The sequence below is a fragment of the Heliangelus exortis genome, chromosome 2 (genome assembly GCF_036169615.1).
Source record: "Heliangelus exortis chromosome 2, bHelExo1.hap1, whole genome shotgun sequence".
In the NCBI taxonomy this organism is placed as follows: Eukaryota; Metazoa; Chordata; class Aves; order Apodiformes; family Trochilidae; genus Heliangelus; species Heliangelus exortis.
This window is the reverse complement of record NC_092423.1, coordinates 53901794-53925788: the sequence shown is the minus strand read 5'-3', so window position 1 is coordinate 53925788 and position 23995 is coordinate 53901794. Positions and strand designations below refer to the sequence as shown.

Here is a 23995-nt window from a genome sequence, read left to right as displayed (position 1 = left end):
AGGAGAAAAAAAGGTGGAAACCAGAGTCATTATTAACTTTATGCAGAATTAGGTTGGAAGAAACAACTTGTCCTTTAGAAATGCTTGCTGAATTGTTCATTACCTGAGGACAAATATAATGGCTTCAGTTTAGTATTTAGTCAGAAAAGTCAGTAATCGGCAGGAAAGGACTTGATTTGATTTAGGTTATTAAAAAGCAGCCAAGAAAAGTACCGTTTGTCTTGATCTGGTTACTGCTTGTAGGGAAAATTCTTCTGTCTAAGACATGCAGATTTGTTCCTGTTCCCACGTGAATCCCAGCAGCTTTCCACCAGAGTGCCAAGGTTTCTTGTTCAGAAAAGGCAAATCTCCCGTTGTCTCATTTTTTCCAAATACTAAATTTGATTGCCCAACCTTTCACCTTCAAAGCACCAGGGACCATCCCTGTAGATGCCTGGGGTTTCCGTTAGAGCTGAGCAGGGAACAGATGAATTCATTAAAGTGTTATTAAAGAGCTAATGTAAAACCATTGTTGCCTTTTAAGGAGATGGTAGTTTAATGGGGGCTGTTTTTCAATAATAGGCATGTCGCAAGTTTCGGGATGATGCTACTTGCAAGGACACTTGTCCTCCCTTGGTCCTGTATAACCCCACCACCTATCAGATGGATGTCAACCCCGATGGAAAATACAGCTTTGGAGCCACTTGTGTGAGGGAGTGTCCACGTAAGTTCATTTCAGGCTGCAGCCATAGAGGACGTGGGAGGCTGAAGGGAGGTGGGAAGGGACATGTGTCATCCCTCTGCATTATGGCCACATGCAAGAGCGCTTTCTTCTTTTTGTCAGCTTCTATGGGAACTAGGAACAAGTGACAAAAATGAGAGAATAGCTGGTAAAGAAGCCAGAGACTTCAAACCAGATCCATCCATCACTTTCCCTGATTTTTATCCATTACATTTTTACTTCTGAAGATTTTTCTCTTGATGGGGAAAAAAATAGCATCTTATGAGAGTCATAAAACCAATAGCCTAACAAGTCATATGAGATCAACCCTGTGGATTACCAACTTGTAACTGCTTCTTAATTATGACTGATTGAAAATAATTGGTTCAAACACTCCCTCTCAAGGCCTGTGGTCACTGCTTCCTTTACAGATGCTATTCCATGTCCATGGTTTTTAACACATTAAGGCTTACATATAAGAGAGGGTTTAGCTTACAAAACTGATATCCTTTTTCTGAGGTTGACCATTACCTGGCCTAGCCCTTAGACTGGAAGAGTGAGTGAAGGTGAGGGATCAGAGGTGCCGTGTATTGATCCCAATTAGGGCACTGATGCACAGCCTGACCTTGGCAATGTTGTTTTATCCTTCTGTGACTGTTCCCCTCTCTGTACAATGGTGATAGCATTGTATGTCTATCTACCTTCAAAGAATATTTTTAAGAATTAATAATTAATGCCTGTTCTTTGCTAAATATGCAGAAAGTTCAGAGCCCCTTTTACTTCCTAGTGTTGAAGTACCTGTGCAGCCCCCAACGCATTCGTCTTGTATTTCAATGACCTTTGTATCCCTGTTTTTCCAGACAACTACGTGGTGACAGACCATGGCTCCTGTGTTCGCTCATGCAATACTGATACTTATGAAGTGGAAGAAAATGGTGTTCGGAAGTGTAAAAAGTGTGACGGGCTGTGCAGCAAAGGTATAAGAACCATGGAATAAAGCAATAAGGCTCTGAGATTATAGATAACTGACTACAAAAAGTACATGGAGTTCTGACCTTCATTAAGTGCAAATTCAGTAATAAATATTCAGTGATAGTTTGGAGAGCTGACAAGTGGTTTGATGAGGTAACATGGCTGTGGATTATGCTTTTCAACTGGGAGACACCACAAGTACAGTAGATAGAAAGTGTGTGTTGTTGTGTGTATCTTGCACATCAGCCTTCTTCGTTTGCTCTTCCCATTACCTTATCAAGGGAAATTAAATGAAAATGGGACAAAGAGAGACAAGACCACGTGCCAAAGCCTGCATGCGGAGATGCACAGACCAGAGCTGCACATCTGGACAAGCAGGACGTGCTTTTTCCTGTGTTGAAAAGAAAAAGCAAGCATAAGATCTATATAAAACTAATCTTAGGGTGATAGGTTTGACCACATGGGAGTGCTTTCAGAACTAATGGCATCTTCCTGTTCATTCCCTTCTATGTGACGGGGCTTCACTCTACTTTTTCCTGACTTTTGTGTCTATCTTTTAACAGTGTGCAACGGCATTGGAATAGGTGAACTTAAAGGGATCCTCTCCATAAATGCCACAAACATTGACTCCTTCAAAAACTGTACGAAAATCAATGGGGACGTTAGCATTCTCCCAGTTGCATTCCTAGGGTAAGTTGCCCACTGGTCATTTAGTGCTGTAGGAGGAGGACTAAGGAGAAATTCAGTCTGAGACATTCTTCTCCCAATTCCTCATTCTTTGTTTTTCAGTGATGCGTTCACGAAGACCCTACCCTTGGACCCCAAGAAGTTGGATGTCTTCAAAACAGTCAAAGAAATATCAGGTCAGACATGGGTTTTAAGCTGAGATGGTCTCTGATACTTCCAAAAACACAAAGGCAGAGGAGGGAAATTTTTTTGAGGACATGAAGAAAAGCCTAAGCAAATGATTTCTGTCTCTGAGCTACCAGGGTAACTCTTTACAAAGGTGGTCATCAGAGCCTCACCAGCATTACACCCATGTAACCCATACAGCTGTTTTGGGGTGATGCCTCCCCTCAAAGGTGTTTCATTTGACCAGACCATCTCTTCTGCTGAACTGTCAGCCCTAGCAAAGAGTAAAAGCAGAAGAGATCCTCAGCCATCCAAGAAGTATGTGATGATGCAGAGGCACGCCACTCAGGCTAAAAAAAGCCAAGTGTGTTCTATTTGTGGAAAACCTTTCAGGAGCTCCCTAGGGAAGCATGCTGAGTGGCTTTCATCATCCTTGTGGAGACACCCTCTCCAGCCTGAAGAGCTCTTCCTTAGGGTGAATGTGTCTCCACCAGCACAAAGTGGCCAGCAGAGCCAAGTCTTGCACAAAGTATCAATTAAAAGTAATTTTGTTCAGCCCATTATAAAATGAGCGTACTGTGAGAGCTGAGTCCACAGATTTCACTCCAGTTCCACTTTTTTTTCTGTCTTTTACATGTCAGGTTCCCTTCAGGGTTGCAATGACTAACCTTGGAGCTTCAAATGGCAGCCTGCAATTTCCCAAGTTCTCCCCACTCCTCCCAGGCACCTGGGCTTGCCTTAGCAAATCTGCTTGCCTTAGCAAATCCACTCCAAGCAGCTGTCCTGTTCCTTTTCTGCTTTCTCTTCAGTTTTCCTTTACCCTAGGGGCAGTTCACAAATGGGACAGAGAGATGTCTTTCTCCTGCAGCCTCTCAGCTGGGGTGTCTGCTGGCAAGAGCCATCATCCTTGGTGGCTTGGTGTGGCAGGATGTGAGTTTCATGGACACACTCATCTCTTGCACCCCTAAACCCCCTTGGTGGACTAAGAAGTAAACTGTTTACAAAACTGGGTTTAAAAATATCTCCCTGCACTCTAAAATGTCATGTTTCACTTTGAGATTCTGAGATAAGCGTAGGGAAAGCACATGTGCCTTCTCCCAGCACAGGAGGAAGTCAAGGAGGAGGTTCTGCTGCCAATACTGACTACAGCTTTACTTTTTTTTTTTTTTTTTTCATCTTCTTTTCTTCATTTCAGGATTTTTGTTGATTCAGGCCTGGCCTGAAAATGCTACTGACCTCTATGCTTTTGAAAATCTGGAGATTATACGAGGCAGAACCAAGCAACAGTAAGTAAATCGTGTGCGAGAGCGACTGTGAGACTGTTTTAGAGCAGCACTTGTCTGAGCACACCAAGGTAACAAGCAATGTGAGATTCAGGTGTCCCAAAACTGATGCATAGTGGGAAAAACCCTGAAAGGAGTCAAGCACCATCTTTGTAGCTGTAGATAATGAGCCCTGGGGATGATGAGACCCTGGGTTCTGTGCTGTGTGTGGAAAGGTGCCGTGAGCCCTGAGCCTACTCAAGGTCTCCCTCAACAGCCTGGAAGCACAAGCAGGACAAATAGCCCCAGAATACACTCTTTACAATCTGAAGCAAGTTATGATGTCATCAGAAGCACTTTGGGATTTGGGGTAGTTGGGCAGTAGGGGATGCAGTCTCTGGCTGCCAGGCAGTGAGGGCATCAGTATTACATACAGTGCCCTCCTGGGTATACCCCAGGGGAAAGGATGGCTGGGTGGACCCCAGCTACTAATGGCTACTCTACCTAGAACCATTGTTGCACATTCTTTACTTTAAAGAGCCCACATGTCCTGCCAGTTCTAGCTTAAAAAAAAAAAAACATGCAAAACCAGATAGGAGTGGTGGGAGTTCTTTTACAATAATGTCACGTGTCAGGGTTATGTTTAGAAGATTTAGCAGCATCTTACTTGTACAAAATACAGTTCACAGCAGCACACATTTGAAAACAAAACAAAACCAAAAAAAGTGTTGAGTAAAAATCTGAAAACCCTGCTTAGTAATTCTCTTTCTTTCATGTGTTTTTCTGTCCATCTGTATTTTAGTGGCCAGTATTCCCTTGCTGTTGTTAGCTTGAAAATACAGTCCTTAGGGCTGCGGTCTCTCAAGGAAATAAGTGACGGAGATGTTGCCATTATGAAGAACAAGAACCTCTGCTATGCTGACACCATGGACTGGCACAGCCTGTTTGCAACTCAGAGCCAGAAAACAAAGATTATACAGAACAGAAATAAAAATGAGTGTGGTAAGTCAGCACTGCCTTCCTGCTCTCCACTGAAGCTATGCTGAAATGCAAGAGTAATTTGAGCAAGGCTTTTTTCTCTTGGTTCCCCTGGCTGCAAAATTCTTCAGTGATCTGGCTTTAATGAAGGTTGTGAGGGAAAAGGCTTTTTTCCCACCGAGAATTTGGACACCAGGGTGTCCAGTAGATAAGAAGGTGCTGCTTCATCACTATGGGCATAGTGAAGCCATGTCATGTATGTTGAAGGACATAGTAGCTAACTCCAAACACTGACTTTTTTTACAAGGTCAAAACTGGTGTTCAGCCATGCTGCTGTTGACTGCAGTGATCCATGGGGCAAAATCTATTTCTCTTTGCAGAATATGAATTTGTTGTGTTTTGGAAATGGACCATGGAATCACAGAACGGTTTGCATTGAAAGGGAGCTTCAAATACCATCTAGTTCCCATCTCTTTCACTAGACCAGGTTGCTCAAAGCTCCATCCAATCTGGGCTTGGATGAGGCATTCACAGCTTCTTTGGCCAACCTGTTCCAATTTTTTTGTCTCCCCAAAGTGTTCTTTTCTCCAGGATGAACAGCCTCAACTCTCGGAGCCTGGTTCTAGTTTGGCTTCAGTATAAAATGGTTGGGCTGTCACAGAGGACCTTGTTCTTATTTTGAAAGGTCAGAAGTGTCTTTGGAAATGATGATTCCTCTTCCACACTTCCAGCACAATTCACATATACTTTGAAACAGTTTGGAGATGGTGCTCAGGATGGAGTCACTAGGAATGCTGTGTTTGTTCTCTCTCCTGCCTTAATATTCATGTTTTTTCTTGTGTCTCTTTCTCTCCCAGCTGCTGCCAGGCATGTTTGTGACCCCCTGTGCTCGGATGTAGGCTGCTGGGGCCCAGGACCCTTCCACTGCTTCTCCTGCAGGTTTTTTGACCGCCAGAAAGAGTGTGTGAGACAGTGCAACATCCTGCAAGGGTAGGGCATCTTGGGGGGTACTTGAGGTTTAAGTGATGATTTGGGGATATTGTTTTTTATAACATGGTATAGATAGGAAGAAAGTAAAAAATAGTGTCTCTGGTCACATGGTATTTCATCAGCTTTGGAGAGATGTAGTGTGAGCACTGTACTTAGTTGCGGGTACCTCTTCCTTTCCATTCAGCATTGCTTATGATTTTGCTCCTGCCATGGTGACTGCTGTGAAAACCCTTGAGGATTCTATGTGGAGGCCCAAGGAGGCTGAGCTTGATGCTTCCTTCCCGTAAGAAATAGAGAACCTTAAAACCCCAATGGAAATCCATCCTATGCCTGACATATCAGGCACATTGGGCTAGAGTTGGAGCCAGTTGCACTCATTGACAGTTCAGTCATCCCCAGAGCTAGGGCTTCACTCCTTCACTTTTCTTACTGCAAAGGGACTCTTAGATTTGCTCAAATGAGCAGTTCACCCTTACAATTTGCAGTTACAGTGAGCATGTGTTTTCATCCAGAAACCACCGGGAGCCGTTATCTCAAGTAATATTATTGCTTCAGCTTCACTCAGGTTGAGGAAAATGTATTGCTGCCAGGGTGTCAGGACTGTGGTTGGGATTTTCAGTCCATTCAAAAGGTGATGTAGATGGGAAAGGCCAGCACTGAAAATTATGGGGATTTTTTAATAAGACTTTCCAAATGTGACTTTTTAAAATCAGTGTTGAGCACGTACTTGATGGTTTGCTGATGCTCCTGGTGTTTTTATTTCTGTAGCAATTCGCAGTTCAGCAGCTGTCTTTTTTTATTACTGAATTCCCTCCAGCAGCTGCCCCTGAGGGGCAAATCTGGGCTATTTTTTTTTTTGTCAAATGATGGGTAGATTTAATTTAATTAATAACACTTTCACTTGAGGTGGAACAGCTTTATTTCTGTTGAAACCATCTGTTCCCGAATTTCATATTTTAATGATTAATTGTATGCTAGGGGGGGGGCATGCATTTAATCATCAGTGCATTGCTATTTAACTTTCCTTATTATTTGGAGTCTTGAAATCACTTGAACTGTTTTTGTTGTTCTCTTTGCATCACTACCATTTAAAAGCCCTTGGAAATCATTGTGAATATTCTGTGTCATTAGCTTAAGTGGGAACATAAACTTAATTTTTAGTGTGCAATCTGGAGTGCCATGTGTTTCACTGTCAACCAAATTTCTCTTACCCCTCCCTGTCTGTGCTGAGCAAGTGCTGCCAGTGTAACCAGGATGGTCCCACTGTCTGTCCCACCTCCTTCTGACTCAGTATCATCATCCCAATATACTTAAACTGAAAAAGTCAGGAAAAGGAGAGAGAAGTAAAATTTATCAGTCACCAATCATCCTGGTTTTTAGTTCTTTTCTCTTTTTTTGTTGTTTTCCAGGGAGCCAAGAGAGTTTGAAAGGGACTCCAAGTGCCTGCCCTGCCACCCCGAGTGCCTGGTGCAAAACTCCACTGCGTACAATGCAACCTGCACTGGACCTGTAAGAGCAGATTCAGCTTAGCAAACCTGCACCTCAGACTGTGAATTAATATGTATTTCCCATGCTGAGATAATCTTGAGGTCTCATTTACCCCTAATCTGTGGGATTAGGTGAAGGTGGGGGGGCTTAGAGTGCAAGTGCTGGAAACAGGGGAGTAGAAACAGGAGAAGGAACACCAAGCTATTATTTCTCTTTTTTATCACCCATCACCCCACAGCTGCAGACATTGTGGGGCCTTTCTTTCCTGTCTTTTTTAAAGCAGAAAAACTATTAAGGCTTGCTTATATATATGATGATAAGGCAATCTGGTGAGCATTTCAGGAGCATGTAGTTACTGAACAGCTAAGCTGGCATGAACTAACTAAACTTACTTATTCAGAAGGAAAGAACTGTTAAAAATAGGGGATTATAAACACTAGCTTTTTGCCTGTTTTAAGAAGTCATGATAAAATTGTGCTCAAAATGAGATATTTACAGGAAGGTATTCAGGAGGCAGTTTTTACTTAAAACTATGTTTCCTCCTCTAAATAGATTAGAGTGAATACATATATTAAAGTAATTGCTGGTGTAAGTTATGTTTGAGGAAAGTTGGTCAAAACAAAATTACTGTATTTTCAAACTTTTTAAATATTCCAAATTCATACAAAACTCCTTTACAAAATTCAATACAGTGTAGTCTTGCTGGCTAGGCCAAGTCTTTCTCAATTTTGTTGGTCTTCAGTTTTGAGAATACATATTTGTTTTAGGAAGTGCCTAGTTTGGCAGCAGTGCAAAACTATTTCCTTTTAATCAGCTCAAACTCATACCTTATTTGTAAAACTCTGATTATTTGCTGGGGTTTTGTGTTTTTTTTTTGAGAGGGAGTAATTGAAATCGATTTTTCTGCCTCCTCTGTGCTCCTTAACTCAAGTCTTAAAACACCTCTCACCATCACTTACAGCCACTGGGTGTTTAACTCTTGCCCATCACCATTTCCATCCTCTCATCTATCTTAGACCACTACTTGCCTGAAGGATGTTATTAATATTATAAGCTTGTTCAGGCTGTGACCGTCCCCTTGTTCCATCCACTAATCTGTCTATTATAGTGGTCCTTAGGCATTATAGTAATTTAAATAATCTTCCTATAGCATGTCCTACTGTAGTCCCACTGAGACCAGCACTATGGATGTGGTCTGGTGTTTCTTCATGCTAGAATGTGACCCAGAATTACTGGCTTCCCTGCTTTAAAATATTTAGGGCATTCCTAGTGCTGTTATAATCTGAATAAAAACAGTTCTGCCAAAAATGGCTAAAGGCAATCGCTTTAAACACAAACTAAGTGTTCTTCAAAATGACAAAAAAACTCATGGACTCCTTGGGTTGCCTGCTTTTCCCTAACTGAGGAAAGAGCCTGTGCTGAGAAAAATGAAAATAATACTTCAGGGAGGCATCAGCACGCCAGCTCCATCGCTTTAAGTCAAGTGATGGTAGACTGCACCAGGCCTGGCCCTCTGCTTTTGACCTTACCCCATATCAAGAAGTCCTTAAATTATTTCCCATTTTAAATTAAAAATACAAACTTTCTAGACAGGCAAAAGACAGGGTAAGAAAAGCAGCAACACTGAAATTTAAGAAAATACTAGCTTTAAACATCAGGTACTGCCTTTTGTACAGCCCATCTTACAAGAGAAAATACTTGGAAGAATATCAGGTAGCAAGATAATAAAACCAGGTGATGCTGTAAGCTTCCAGGAGTGGAAAGCATTTTGATTAATTTTCCGAATTTCCTCCTGAATAGGTTGATGAAAGGGCACTACAAACAAATCATTTCTCTTTTCAGGGCCCTGACAATTGCGTGAAATGTGCCCATTTTATAGACGGCCCCCACTGCGTGAAGTCCTGCCCAGCAGGCGTTCTGGGCGAGAACGACACCCTGGTCTGGAAATATGCTGATGCCAATGCTGTTTGCCAGCTCTGCCATCCAAACTGTACCCGGGGGTGAGTAAAACCTTAGACTGAATGGAAGCAGGGGGGAGAACAGCTCATCTTGAGCTCTTCTCCTTCCCAGTGGTCCCATTTCAAACCACCAAGAAGAAGTAGCAGGGTGCAAGGGAGGTCAGGTGTACCCAGGTAATGTAAGCAGAGAGCAGTGGACTTTGTACATAGTTCAGTGGCACTTCAACTTTACACAGAAGCAAAAAAAAAAAAGGAAAATTGTTTCAGGGGGTTTGAAACAGGTCTGTTTGTAGATTTAAATAGGAAGTTTCCTGGAATTGTACAGAACTCACCTACCAGTGAAGTACTTATGGTGTTTCCCCACCTTCCCCACCTCTGGATTTGGGAGGAACATCAGTGACCTCTGGTGGATGCTGAGCTCCCAGAGACCATTTTTCCTCTGCACCTTTTGGTTTTCTAGAATGGCAGTTCCGGTGGCATACCACAGTGATTTTCTTTCTTCACTTCTTCCCACATGCTAGCACTTGGCATGAGCTTAAAACTTTGTTTGCCCCCTGAGTGTGGGCTTTATTTATGGACATCATTGTAAGCCAAATATGTATGAACCATTTTTGTCCTCATTTGGGACATACTAAACTGTCACTGTAATGAGCTGTGAATTTAACCTACATGACAAAAAGTAACAGCTGTCTCCTCTCCTGGTTTCTGGCCTGCAAAGGATGCACAGTAAAAGGTTTCACGGTTTGAGTCTTGGTTGTTGGACTGTGATGCTTTCAGAGCAAAAAAACAGCCCACATGTGGTCCTTCACAGCCTCCTGCCCTGTACCCTGCATGTCTTTCTAGTCCAAAATCCTTCTTTAATATGCCTTTAGTATGTGTTGCAATAGAGAAGTTATAATGTACTGAAACTAATCATCATCCCATTGTATATTAGCTAATTTAACTGCCAGGTCATTAACGGGCAGAGTGCCCAGACATTCATGGAGAAGAGGAGATAAAGAGTAACAGCCCTTCCTATTGCTCCCAGGAATCCTGCCTTGTGAATCCAGTGCTCCGGTTTTCAGATGGGAACTGTAACAGCCATGGGGGTTTGACATGATTTACATCAATTCCCCTGTGTTCTGTTCCAGTTGCACAGCAAGGCTTACCCAGGCTTCCCAATCACACTCCTGAGATGAAATTATCTCAGTTGAAAAGGGATCTTAATAACTTTGCTCTTTATTAATGACCTCAGTATCTGCAGCCATTAGTCTTTACTGATATTAGCTGGACACAGGGATCCAATATCCTTCTTCTAACTGGCCACATGGAAATATGGCTGATTACTGAAGGAGCATAATAGAATGAGGCTTTCAATTGTGCAGCCTCAGTAGCAAGATCAAACACTGGACTCAAATGAATGCAGACTTGGAAAACATCATCTTCCAGACATGGATGTAGCTCTAAGCAGTGCAGTGGCTCCTCCTGCACAAGCAAGTTCCCAGAGCAGAATTCATCAAGGAATTTCTTTCCTGTCTGATTTCAGCAGTGGATGGGTATACTGCAAAAGTCTGGCAGGTCTTGGGGTAGAGTAAGGAAAAGTTTCTGAAAGCCAGGGCTACCCAACCTATGGCTCACTGTATTTGTCCCTGTGTTTTTAAGGTAGAACATAAAAAGTAGTGTCAGTTTTCTCTCTTACATGAAAGAACTGGGCCAAGTTTGCCACAGCTATATTGCAGATGTGCTCAATGGCACTGTTAAGGTTGCTGTCTGTATGTGGCAGAAGAAATAGGTTGTATCCCTGAAGGACTCAAGACAGGCAGGAGAAGGTAGTGTTACCACTTTTGCTTTCACCTGAGGCCAGTGGCATTGACAGGCAGGGAGCCAATGTCAGAGGTGTAATCTGGGAATGTCAAGTCTGGCCCAGCATTGTCCCCGTGAAGGCAATCAATCAGTAATGCCACTTCTCTTCATGCCTTCCCCTAATTGTGCAGTGGGAATGTGATCTGTTCAGTAGTGGGTGGAAAACATCTGTCTCAAGAAGTCTTTTCTTCCTTAGAAGCCAGCGTAAGTAATTTCTGCATGACAAGAAACAACAACTTTATTTCTGTCCCTGTCCAATTTCATGGCTGGAGACCACAACATCTCATCTGCTTGATTAAGTGTGCTGACTTCAGTAGTCATGAAAGTAAGGGTTTCCAGGATCTGTCTCTATTTTCCTTGTCTGAAGAAGCTGCAAGTGTAATGAGGACTTATCTTCCCGGCTGAGCTTTGTCATGATTTTTGTTTTGTTTTTGTCAAGGTGTCTCACTAGTCTCACTTGCTTTGCTGAGTCAGTTTTTCAGTCTTCATTAGAAGACAGAATGGAGGAAGCTTGCTCTTGCTCAGCCCAAAAGATGTCTTCTGTCCCATTTCTCCTGTAATTCTTGAGGATTTTGTACACAAGCTCCTTCTTGCTCTGTCTCTAGTACAGCTGAGAAAATATGCTCTGATAAAGACAGTGACATCCCAAAAGCCCTGGAACTACCCTATTTATACCTCTATTGACACACCAGCTTGATTAATCTGCTTGGCATTGAAGGATTTGGTTTTTCCTTGCCACACTCATAGAGTATGGGAATTTAATCAGCCAGAACACCTGGGGTAGAAGAGCAAGAAGTAGAGAAGCCACCAATATATTTAGTAGAACTGGCTGACATGTCCTGCCTTCACAGCCACTGCCAACACTGTGTGTCTTGCCATTCGTCATGCTAAATGCCAGGGGATTTTAGCAGGGGTAGGAAAGCAGTTAGGGAGTCCAAGGGGTAAGGTTGCAGAAGCACAGTGTAAAAGAGATCCCTTTGTCACACTCTGAAGGTCAATGACAAAGAAAGGGCAGAGAAAAGTTCTTGTAAGGCTTTAAAAAAAACCATGGTTTTCCATTTCTTTTATGACTTTGAAGTAACTTAGGCTGTCTAGTGTAAGTTTGCACTGAAAGGCCTTAGATCATAGCATCCTGGCTGTATTATATCAAATTAGGAACTAGGAGTTGAAGATACAGTTGTTAAAATCTTGATGGATTTGGGAAATAAATAGCTGTGTCTGCACTAGGATGAGTAATATTTTTATAGACAGATGAAATGCTGAGTTCAGGATGCAGTAGTTTTCAGGGACTGTGCACAGCACTAGTTTTCCTGTAACTAGAGGAATATTTCAGAGACTACATCTGCTGCTGCTGTCTGAAATACCTGTAACATCTTGAGGCAGTTCATAACACAAGGTCACATTTCTCATTTTGGCTTCTGTAAGCAGAAGAAAAACGATTCAGGAATGGAAAAAGTGATTGTTTAGATTCCATAAAACCTGGGTTACTTATGATAGGTACCATCATGAAATGTCACATTAAGAAAGATGGCTATATTTAGTCCTAGATGGATATTTGTGATAGACTTTGTTTCTCTTTTGACTTGTGAAATGAATCAGAAAATCACATGGGATTTGAGAAGCACAAGTTGCTCTGTCTTTTTCTTCCAAAACACCTTTTCACTTTATCCCGCCAGATGTTGATGGATTTGTGTGGGAAAGAGTTCTTTAAAAGAAGGGGGCAGATTAAAATCTACACCTCTCATGCTTCTACTTTCTGGTGCAGGAAATCAACTAGTTAGTCATTCCTCAGACTATAGGTACTATCCCCTCAATTTTTTTTGCTGTTAGGAAGCACGTGGAGGGCTTGCCATCATAAAGTAGACTGGCAAATTGGTGTTTTTGAGAAGACATAATTTGAGGGACTACGGTCACATTCTGATATAATGTGACGTCTTTTAGTTTTACATCTTTATCAGGAGAAGCTGTACATTCTTTGTTGCATTAGCATAAACATATCTGGCTGGTAGAAGGATGAGGTCGTGGGTGCCAGATCCCTTTTCTGTTGAGCACCCAAAGAGAAGCCTGGTGCAAAGTGAGATGCATCTCCTGTGACTGTAAGCAAGCTGATGGTTCTGCTCTGCACATGCAGCCTCTCTGTGCTTGCTTACACAACTGAGCAAATAAACCAAGCCATAGGCAGACAAGGAACACTAACAGAGCTGGGCGCCCTAGATCTGGGAACTGGTATGCACAGCACTTCCAGCATGTCCAGGACACCAGGATGCACATTCTTTCATGGGAGACCGGTGAACTCACAAGACCTTCCAGATGCTGGGTCTTGGAGCACTGTGTTGGCCCAGAAACAAGACAAACACAAGAGGGAAGATCAGCGTCATGAAAACAAAGAAAGAAAGAAAGAAACAAAAAGCCAATAAAATGAGTAGTTGCTTCACCTCTTCCTCCCCCAGACCTAGATCAAGTTATGAGATAAGATCTGCAAGTCCACCTGCCATTCTGACTTTTTTCTGGTTCCTCCTCTCAGTGAGGGCAGTTCTCCTGGCACAGGCTCACTCCTTACCCCCTACTTGACCTCCTCTGGAGCTGTTTTGGGATGATGCAGTTTCCTTAAGTCAGCACAGGGAGAGGATACCACAAACTGGATTTTTCTCCTCGCTGTACTCTGCTTTTCAGAGGTGATGTAACCCTCTCTGTAATGCTCTCCTTCCATGGTAGATACCACAAGACCACAATTCCCATGAAAAACATACATCTTGTAGCCCAGCTGAGCTGAGGGAATGCACGGTGGCTCTCACACCTGTTAGACCATCAAGTGAATGCAGACACTCTTTTCATCCATGTTGGGTTTGTTGCATCTGGCTGCCAACATTCATCACTGGCATTTTAAGCTCATATGAAGGGTGAATGTCTAGAATTCAGGATTCAAGGGTTACACAGGAATGTCTTGAGTTACAACGCTCCCACATGGCCTTTTGCTCTTGTGCAGAGGAGGGAGGTTCCTTCTGTCCTCCCCCATGTTCAGGCCTGAGCTTCTGTGCTGTGCAGATGTCACCAAGCAGGGCCAGGGAATCCAGGTCCATTTTGAGACATTCTATCTATGTCCTCCCCCTTTCTACCATGGGATAGAAAGTTGTTTTAAAAGATTATTTAAACTGAGTATGCAGCATAACTATGGTTCTAAATAAAAGATTTTTGAGCAAGGCCATTGACTAATATTTAATAGAGTGTAGACTATTATAAATTCCAATGTTAATACTTGGACTGCTCTGAAACACAAAATTTTCAATCATTTTCATTACCACTCTTCGTAGGTGGAATTGTAAAAGTATGTATGCCAGAGCTAATATGTTTGTAATGTTCATTTGTTTTTACAGGTGCAAAGGACCAGGTCTTGAAGGCTGTCCAAATGGGTGAGTGTTTCATCTGCTACAATTAACGACAGAGCTGGAAAGAATGCATTCATGTTTACATTTCCACTCTGGACACTTCAAGACTGTGACTAAAGTTAATTCTTCAGCTCTGTACAGGGAAATCACAGATAAAAATGATTTAAAGAACTGAGAAGTATCCCAACTGGCACAAGACTCCAAGACCTTGTTCTGCTTAGCTTGTTTGTCAAAGTGTGACCTGAAATCTGCTAGCAGAGAATGAAAGGAGGAACTGGAAAAAGAAAGGATTAAGGGCTAGTGGAGGGAGAGATATATCTAGGATTTATACGTTTGCCTGCATTACAGGGCATTCATCTCAGAAACACAGGGTGTCTTTTCCAGCCCTGTGATCTTCAGTTGCTCTCTGCACAGGTTCATTCTTCGCACTAGATCTTAGCACTGCACTGTTTGGCCTCATGACTTGCTCACGGTCATGCAACAAGTGGTAGGCTTTTCTGACTGAGAGAGATGGATTTAGTTTCTGGCCACAAAGTCATGCTATGGCAAGACAAATTCAGCCTGGAAGTACTGGTAAAAAGTGACTCTAATTAATATTAATCCCTGGGGCAACTTCAAAAGAGCTGTGATGGTTCTCTAAGTACAGACCTTGCATAACAGGTTTTTTTTTTTTCAACTTGAATTTGAAATTACCCATGATCTAATAAAAATCTGTATGTACAATGTGGATAGTTCACACATTGCCTGGCCTCAGGCGTTTGCACTTGGTGAGAAGGACTGAACAGCTCATTGTGACTCTTATAGGATGTCCCCCCAAATGATGGTCTCATGATAGCTCATTGATGTTATCACAATTGTATACACCTTCTTGATAACTCCTTTTCTTTACGTGCTACGTGTATCTCATGACATGCTGTGGCTTGTATATGTAGGCATCACAGATCTGATGCTCATGTTCTTGGTGGGACTGTCAAAGGGAGGAGAAATCCCCTCACTTAAGCTATGGCAATTAGCTCCAATTACAGGTTTGAAAGAAGAGGGAAGACTTTCATCTGGTTACTGGATGGGGAAATTAAAAGTGCAGATATCTGAGATACCTGAAATGACAAACAAGCTCAAGCGGATGTCCAGAGTGTGCATTTGTTCAAAACCCAAGGCCTCACGCCACCTCTCTGGGGTCTTTAATAAATCTTAAACCTAAGCACTTTTTTTTTCTCTTTCTGCATCCCCTCCTGTCTTGCAGCTCCAAAATCCCATCTATCGCAGCTGGCGTGGTCGGAGGTCTCCTTTGCCTGGTGGTGGTTGGCTTGGGCATCGGCCTTTACTTGCGGAGGCGCCACATCGTCCGGAAGCGCACCCTGCGCCGGCTGCTGCAGGAGCGGGAGGTGAGAGCCCTGACGCCGGCACCGCTGCAGCCCCTGCTGCTCTGTCTGGGCTGCCAGCATCCTCCTGCCAGGGAATAAAAGCACCCTGCCTCATCCTTGTCACTCTAAAAGCCCTTGGGATGGCAAAAATGGCATCCGCCTCGCTAGTTGGTGAAGAGGCACTGTGCACTTAACAGTTTCTCACCGAAGCTCAAATTCGGTCCTTCTGGATACAATTTTCAAAAGCTTTAGGGGGCTTGCATTACCAAATCCCAATGAAAACCACTGAGATGGTTTGGAAAAAAGATACTGCTTGGAAAATTCTGGTTGGAAAAAGATACATTTCTAGGGCGAGGTGCAGTGTGTTTGCTGATCCATACCACTGTGCTGTGTAGACCCTCGGCCTCGAACATTTCTCCCTCTAGACTTTGAGGCTGCTGTGGCAGCTTGGACAGTTTTGAATATTTTGTTGAATATCAGGCACATGTCTGATCCTGCAGAAAAGAATGAGAGAGAAAGGAGAGGAATGAAAGGAATTGAGGAAGTGTTTTTCTCTTGTCTTCAGCTTGTTTTTAGCACAAAAGTTCCACAAAGCCATCAAAGTGAATGGTTCATCCTGTTGGGAATAGAAAAGATATTTTCTGTGTGATTTTGTGTGCATTACAGCATCACCCTCTGGGTACCTCACATATAAAATAGCCAAAATCATTACCCTAGATTAAAGGTGCTTTTTTATGACTAGCTCTTTCTAGTCCAATCTTAAGAAACAATTAAGAAATTGTATTTAGCGTTCTGCTAAAAGCACAGTTGCAGCTTCCTTCTGTGCTTGCTGGCTTTGCAGAATCAGCTGCTAAAATTCTATAAAAAACCACAACTGTCCTGCTTTATAATGAAGTACCTAACAACAATATTTTATATATAACTATGTTCTACAGTTGGGACAGTAGAGTTCAGTTGTGCTCAGCTCATAGTGTACACTTTGGGCTCTTCAAATTCAGTATATTTCTATCACAACAGAAAGGCTGCTGAAATTAGATTATATCTAGCTTAATACAGTCTTATTCAAAGAAAAAGAAAAGGAAAAATCACTAAGGGGAAAAACTGACCTATGCATCAAAAAATTTTTAAATATCTGTGTTTTGGAGGGCACTACTGCTGTTTGCAATAATGCCTAGATCAAATTTTGAAAATGTAGTCAATTCAACATCATTTTTTTTATTGGGTAAAGATTCACCCTCATGAGTTTCAAGTGCTACTTGTAAATCCTGCACTCTGAGGGAGCCACTGATAGCATCCAGTTAAACAAGAGCAGACGTGAAAGGTTGCACGTGGTCCTTGCCTGTTTTTTAAAACATTTTTGTTATTTACTGGTAGGTTGAAAAAAAAATATTTTCTTAGCATCTGTGGTAATTACATTGTTCTTCATGATGTGGTTTAAGGCTTTGAAGTCAAAGCCTTCATTTGAACAGTAGTATTCCTTCATTCTCCTTCAAAATGGCAGTCTTTACCTCTGAAATTTGGAGCAAATCTAGGTATTTATTGCTGCAAGTCTTAGTGGAGCTGTCCTGCCATAAATTTCACGTGGAATAAAATGTTCATTATTTTAAAGGAAGGATTTATTTGCTTCCCCAAAGTGCTGTCATCCTGGACTGTGTATCCTTCTAACATCTCCTTCTCTTTGCCCCAGCTTGTTGAACCACTGACACCCAGTGGGGAGGCACCAAACCAGGCTCATCTGAGAATTTTAAAGGAAACAGAATTTAAAAAGGTTAAAGTCTTAGGCTCTGGAGCTTTTGGCACTGTTTACAAGGTAAGATCACCATGTTTCTTTTACCCTTTTAATCTTTCTCCCTCCAGCAGAAGCCACCCAAGCAAAGCATGATGTGGAGCTGCTGTCATAGCTTAGATTTTATGATTATTTACTACATTTTAAAGTATGTATATATTGAATGTTAGAGATATGACTCAATCATTAGTTGAGTTATGAATCGAGTAACATGGGAAGTTTTGTATAAGATGTTGCCAAAGCCATAGTGTTGAACCTGGGAAATAAAAACCTGTACTTAAAAACTACCGTAGCCAAATACACCTTGTTGTGAATATGAGGAAAAAAAAAAGAAATGCACGTTTGTCATCTCAGTGCTAAGCCATTTTTTCTGTGTGGTCTGGAGTCTTGTTTCAATAATTGTCACTCAGTCTTTTGTTAGAACTGACTCAGATGTGTGGAAGTGACTACACACCTTCAATTGTGGAGGTCCACAGGGTATTTTTTTCTCTTGGTGTTTGTTTTATCCTGTGCATTTCTTCTTCACCAATTTCCAGTTTTGCATGCTCCTCCTTTTATTCAGGTTATGTGTTTCAGACTTTGCCAGCAGTACTGAGATATTGTAAATTCATATATCTCTTTATAAAGCTCTGTATTCTGAAACAGGCTATGGCTAGGACCTTCAGGGCCACAAATTCCATTGGCCTCCAAAAATATGCACCTACATTGTTGAGTACTTCAGCAGTGTCCTTGCAGTACCATGCCATTCACCTGCCACCTCAGTGGCCTCCTGACACTACAGATGCAGAGCACTGAACCAGCAGGATATAAACCTTCCTGCGTATGTTTAGGACTGGATTATTTGTACAGTATAGATGCCATCTTGTTTTCACGAGAAAATGCCAATTTTTTTTCATCCCATGATTTATAAATTGGAAGAGGCAAGGTTTTGCACATGCAGTTGCTGTGATGTGCTAATTATTTGGATTTCAATCCACAAAAAATTCTCTTTAAACATCTCTTGGGCTATTTATACAGGGACAGTAATGAACGTGGATTTTCAAAAAAATATGGTAGAGGTGACCGAAAGAGAAATACCACTCATTCTATTAACAGGAATTTGTTAATGCCCTTGGGTTTTTTGCATATATTTATTGTCTGCCAAGTATTTCCATTTGTCAGAATATTTAAGTCTGCTCAAAAGATGTAAAATGTATATATAATTGTGAGAATTCACCTGAGAGATATAAGACTGAGTAATACTTTGTGCTTCTTTTTGGTAGGGACTTTGGATCCCAGAAGGGGAGAAGGTTAAAATTCCTGTTGCTATTAAAGAGTTGAGAGAGGCTACATCACCAAAAGCCAACAAGGAAATACTTGATGTAAGTTTCATGGGGTTTTTGTCAAGCTGTCAGTGGTCTGTGGATTTTCCTCTGTAACAGCCCAAACGGATTTCAGGATTTTGGGGTGGGTAGAAATATTTTGCACCCCAAACTGCTTTCTCCGTATATGTGAAATGCTTTTTTGTCTTCTATGAAGCCTTTGCTTACAGTCCAAATACTGATAGACTCTTGGGGTAGCAGGTAAGGTGAGGTTAAGACCATATATTTACAGCTAATTCTGCTTTCTTTATTCTGACATTTCAGGACTTAAACTGTGGGATTCATTGCCACTATAGCAGTAGAACTAAAACCAGTATAGACATCCCTAATGGTTTTTGAATCCTGGTATTGCAGATTATCATAAGCTAGTTGCTTGGTTACATAGGGTTAAATTAACTATAAATCCATAAGGAAAAAATATCCCAGCTGTCCCAATTTCTCTGCCATGAACAGCAAGAAGTTATCTCGCTTCCTGAAAGAGACCTGGGAATTTTATTTTCTTCCTTGGATATAGCTCATCACTTCAGGAAATGGAGAAAAAGTCGATGAGACATTGTTTCAGGATGTGTGAGTGTATGAATTTACAACAAGTGAGCCAGAATTCTAAATACAAAGTTCCTTGAACTTGGAATAACTAAAAATCAGAATTTTCTTGCTAGATCTGAAGCCACACAACACAAAGCACGAAGGATTTGTATTTATATACAAGGCAAAGAACATGCTGAGTACTGAGGAGAGCACTCTGTTCAGTATATGTTCAGTTTTCCTGTGCTGTGGTTCAGTCCTCAGCAACAAAACCCACATTTGTGTATGTCCTCTTCAGCATTTTGAGCCTATTGAATCACTCTGGAGGACCAGTCAGCCCAGGGACTCCCCAAGCAGCACAGTGTATTTAGTACAGATGAAGTCTTTAAGCTTTCCATTGGTATACATGCATGAGTATGCCTCTCAAAAACATAGGTTGGAAGCCTAGATTTAGCAGGGACTGATCTATCAAGTGCTTATTTACTGGGTACACATCCCCACTGTGACCCAAATGGACCAGCGACATTCAGGTCTACAGCTTGGGGCAGCTTATTTGCATTACAGTCCTTCAGCCATGGGGAAAATTCTGGATTTTTGTTATTTTAGTACAAATTGAACCACTTTAGCAGTAAATTTGTTTTGAAAAACTTAATAATCCAGCTTCTTATGGCAAATGGCACCTCAGGCTTATGTCACATGGTTCAAGCTGACCAAATCACATAGTGAGCAGTGTCAGGATGAAAGGCTGTGAACAAACCTACCTGTGTTACTGATGATAATAAAGCACACTGGATTTGTCCAATCACCCTGAATAAACAGTGTTACTCCAGTGCTTTACTTCGACAGATCATGTGTTCTGTGCCATGTAATCTGACACATGTATTGCAGCAATGCAAAAGAATCTGTGGTCCATCTCAGAATCCATACATGAAGCAATACTCATCCTGATTTTGATATAGTTAAACTCTGGCCCATTTTCAACCTGTCCCCAGATCCTCAACCCCAGTGGCCCAGGTCCCTGGTCCTTGCCTGCCTGTAGGCAAACTGCAGTCCCACTCTTCGCTGGCTTTCCCTGTATTGAGGAGCTGGCAAAGATGCTGCTCAGCTGCCTGTCCTGAGCTCTGCCCCTCATTTCCCTCTTCGCAGTGATAAGAAGTGTAACACAGTCTTAACTGCATTAAATTCCCATATACTGAAAGAAGGGTTAATGAATAAGCCTGCAGTGCTGTGTCCTGCCTTCAGCAGATGTTCAGAGATGTGGGGACTGTGGCATCGAAGTACTTTCTCTTTTCAAAGAAGTTTCTGTATCAAATCCCCACATTATCTTTCTGGATTTTCATTGAATTACGATGTGTAACAAAAAGCTTTTTTTTTTTTTTCTCAGTCCTGTTCATTTTTCAGATTATTTGGTCGGTGAACTTCATACTGTATTTCAGAAGAAAATTTAATTAAACACTAAACCAGTGCAAGAAGTCAGAGAGATGATTCCAAAAGCTCCTCCTGAAACAGATTTTTGCTACACAAACAATTTTTCAAGGTCACTGAAACCTCCGAGATAATAATGTCCAATTAAAGATGGTTTGTCTCACAGAAATGCACTTAGGTATAGGACAAGCACAGCAGCTTAAGCTCATACAATCCAGGCGAGCTCTCGTTGGCTTTATTAGGGTAGGGCTAATTCAGAAGACTGTTGTTGAATACCAAGCATACTTGGAGCAGGTCAGAGCGTACCACAGAGATTTCCAAGATAAACAGTTGAAACAAAGGCCCACTTTAATGTCTTGGGCTACTTAGAGAGACCCAGGACCGCACAATAGCTCCCTTCTGCTCCCTGCGAGGAGGCAGTGGCCTATTTTACTTTGCAGTCTCAAATGTAGAAGGCAGTGTCAATGCTTGGATGCTCTCTGGAAGCTGTGTGGCCTCTACGCCCACCCTGCTTCATCAGCATCCCAGTTCTCAGCCCCCAGGTCAGCCCTCATGGGCTGCACAGCAGATGGGCAGTGAGAACAGCTCTGACCCTGCAGATTTTTCCCCCCCACCTGCTGAAATGAAAACAGTATGGATCTGAATGCTGAGAGGAAGCAGGGCAAGAAACAGACGTCCTTCATTGGTACAGTGGCTCAGGTTGGAACCCTAAGGAGATTTAGCATGTTTCAGCCTCTACGTGTATCTAAGCATCGTGTAGTGGATTCACAAAGCTCTCTAAAAACACTGCTCTAAATATCTACATAATTGAAGATCATGTTGTACTCTTGCTTTATCTTCCCTCGGGCTAGCCTACAGAATCCATGTTAGTCTTTACAGAGGGATGTTTGTCAGTGCCCTGCTCACATCCTTCAGGAGTCCTTCCCCAGTTCTGGCAGACATTGTCTTTAACCTGGCTGCCGTTTTAATCCCAGAGTCTCCAAAACAAGGATACCAAATGCAAAATCAGCACCTCAGAAGAAAAGTGCATTATATTATGTGCTGCTTAGGCTGGAACATCAAACAACATTACCAAGACCAGAAATTATTGCTTAGGAACTTGGCTTGCTTATTTCTTGAACGTCATAGCTTTAATAACTTCATTTAATAATAGTGCTTACCAGATATTTAGCTATGTAACATCTGTGGAAAGCTTGTTAGATGATGAGTAAAGTGCTATGGTATTTAATTTCTTAAGCTCTTTAAAAGTACATATTTGCTCCATTCCCTGCCATGATAGTGGTCTGGCTCTTATTTCAAGCTTGGGGGGGTTGCTAGCCTAGGGTTAACTTGCCAAGGAATGATTAGTTGGTGTCACTTAAGATGTTGAGTCAAGGTGCTGCATGAAAAAAATTCCCATTTATTCCCCATTGTGTTGTTTTTCAATCAGATGGCTTTTAAAATGCCTAGAAGTGAAGTACTATAAGTCAGACACAAAATTAATTAAAAAGAAAACACAACTTCAGCTCTTATTTATAGCCCCTATTGTAATTCATTCTTTGAACCTGCACTTGACAGTGGGTGTCATATAAATGTAGATCTCAGATTTAAATCTGTGAGTAGTTTTTTGCATTCAAAAACCTGTTAAAGGATGTATTTAATGTGTCTGGAGTGTGTGGCACCAGCCTCTGAAGGGGTCTCTCCTTTCTTGCAGAAGAGCAAGGGAAGAGAAAGAACCTTGGGTAGCTTAGCTAAGTACTTAAAGCTGCATAGAGTAAAATCAGGCTTGAAAGAAGTGTTTTTCCCATATTTATGGAACTCAGACCCAAATTCCAGTTGACCAAAGGGTTTATCATGCTTAGACTCCCACATAATAAGTCCCTTCCTGGTATCATTTGCATTGTTATATGGGCCTAAAAGAGCTGTTCCAATTGGGAACAATGTTTTCTCCAGTGCTGCTTAAAGTAAGACGTGTTCAGACTTCTTAAAAGGTGAACTGATTATTAACCTGTTTGGTTTGACATGAACTGATGAACTGGCAGTCTCATCCTAGGTGACAGCTTTTGACTTCTGGATAAGTACTAACCCAGACAGATGGACAGAGGTCTCAAAAGTACTGATTTCCAGTCAGTTTTGTGAAAAGATTTTGTGGTCACAACAAAGCCATCTGGCACATGTTCTCAAGATGTGTTGCTTGTTCTCCAAATTATGAAATCCCATCAGCATATAGTTGGTGTTCAATTTTTAAATTCCTCCTAAGTCCCTAAGTTCTGTCCCCAGCACTTTATGTCCCATGTTTGATTGGTTTACCAACAGTGGGAAACTGGCCCTTTTGCAGCATCTCAGTGAAGCTTCAGCCTTCAAAATCTGGATCTTCCAGTGAGTGGGGGAAACTTGGTCCACAGAGTGGAAAATAAAAGTATTTTGTATGTGATACAGGGCACAGAGTTTGCATATTGCATTTTAACCTCCTGAATGACTGGCTTATTTTATACTGCCTCCAAACACTTCTGTCATGCCATACTGAGTGTTTAACTTTTTTTTTTTTCCTTTCTCCTCAGGAAGCTTATGTGATGGCCAGTGTAGACAATCCTCATGTGTGCCGCTTGCTGGGAATCTGCCTGACTTCTACTGTTCAGCTGATCACACAGCTGATGCCTTATGGCTGCCTCCTGGATTACATCCGAGAGCACAAGGACAACATTGGTTCCCAGTACCTTCTCAACTGGTGTGTGCAGATAGCAAAGGTAAGTGGACCAGCACACCACCAGATCAGCTAAAACTGACTCCCACACAGAGATCTGACAGCTAATAATGTATTTATTTACTTAATTTTCTCTGCAAGCCTTTATGTTCTACCACATGGCTCCTAGATACCTGATACTTAACTGCAAGCAGTTATTTTGCCTTCAAGAATTTACCATTTTCAAGCTGCTGTGCAAACCATAACTAGTCTTCAAAATTCACCCAGACAGCTTAATATTGTCACCAAGGCATTTATGTCCAAACCAAACACCCTGAAATGAAACAATAACGTGAGGCAACAAAGCTGTGGCTGGGAAAGGAGTTGAATTTGATAGTTGCCATGCCAAAGTGCTGCTTCTGTCAGTAGATTTCTTTGAGCTCT

General features: G+C 41.9%; 1 protein-coding gene across 2 annotated transcripts in view; it reads left to right on the top strand.

Moving 5' to 3' along the window:
• EGFR (epidermal growth factor receptor) overlaps positions 1–23995 on the top strand; it is a 155216-nt gene that overhangs the window by 119831 nt on the left and 11390 nt on the right. For both annotated transcript variants that reach the window (XM_071736205.1, XM_071736204.1), the window contains exons 7-20: positions 562–703; positions 1561–1677; positions 2236–2362; positions 2462–2535; positions 3720–3810; positions 4589–4788; positions 5622–5754; positions 7164–7263; positions 9085–9242; positions 14417–14452; positions 15672–15813; positions 17480–17602; positions 18841–18939; positions 23430–23615. In XM_071736205.1, the coding sequence (XP_071592306.1) occupies positions 562–703; positions 1561–1677; positions 2236–2362; positions 2462–2535; positions 3720–3810; positions 4589–4788; positions 5622–5754; positions 7164–7263; positions 9085–9242; positions 14417–14452; positions 15672–15813; positions 17480–17602; positions 18841–18939; positions 23430–23615 (1728 nt within the window). The remainder of the gene's footprint in view (positions 1–561; positions 704–1560; positions 1678–2235; positions 2363–2461; positions 2536–3719; positions 3811–4588; positions 4789–5621; positions 5755–7163; positions 7264–9084; positions 9243–14416; positions 14453–15671; positions 15814–17479; positions 17603–18840; positions 18940–23429; positions 23616–23995) is intronic.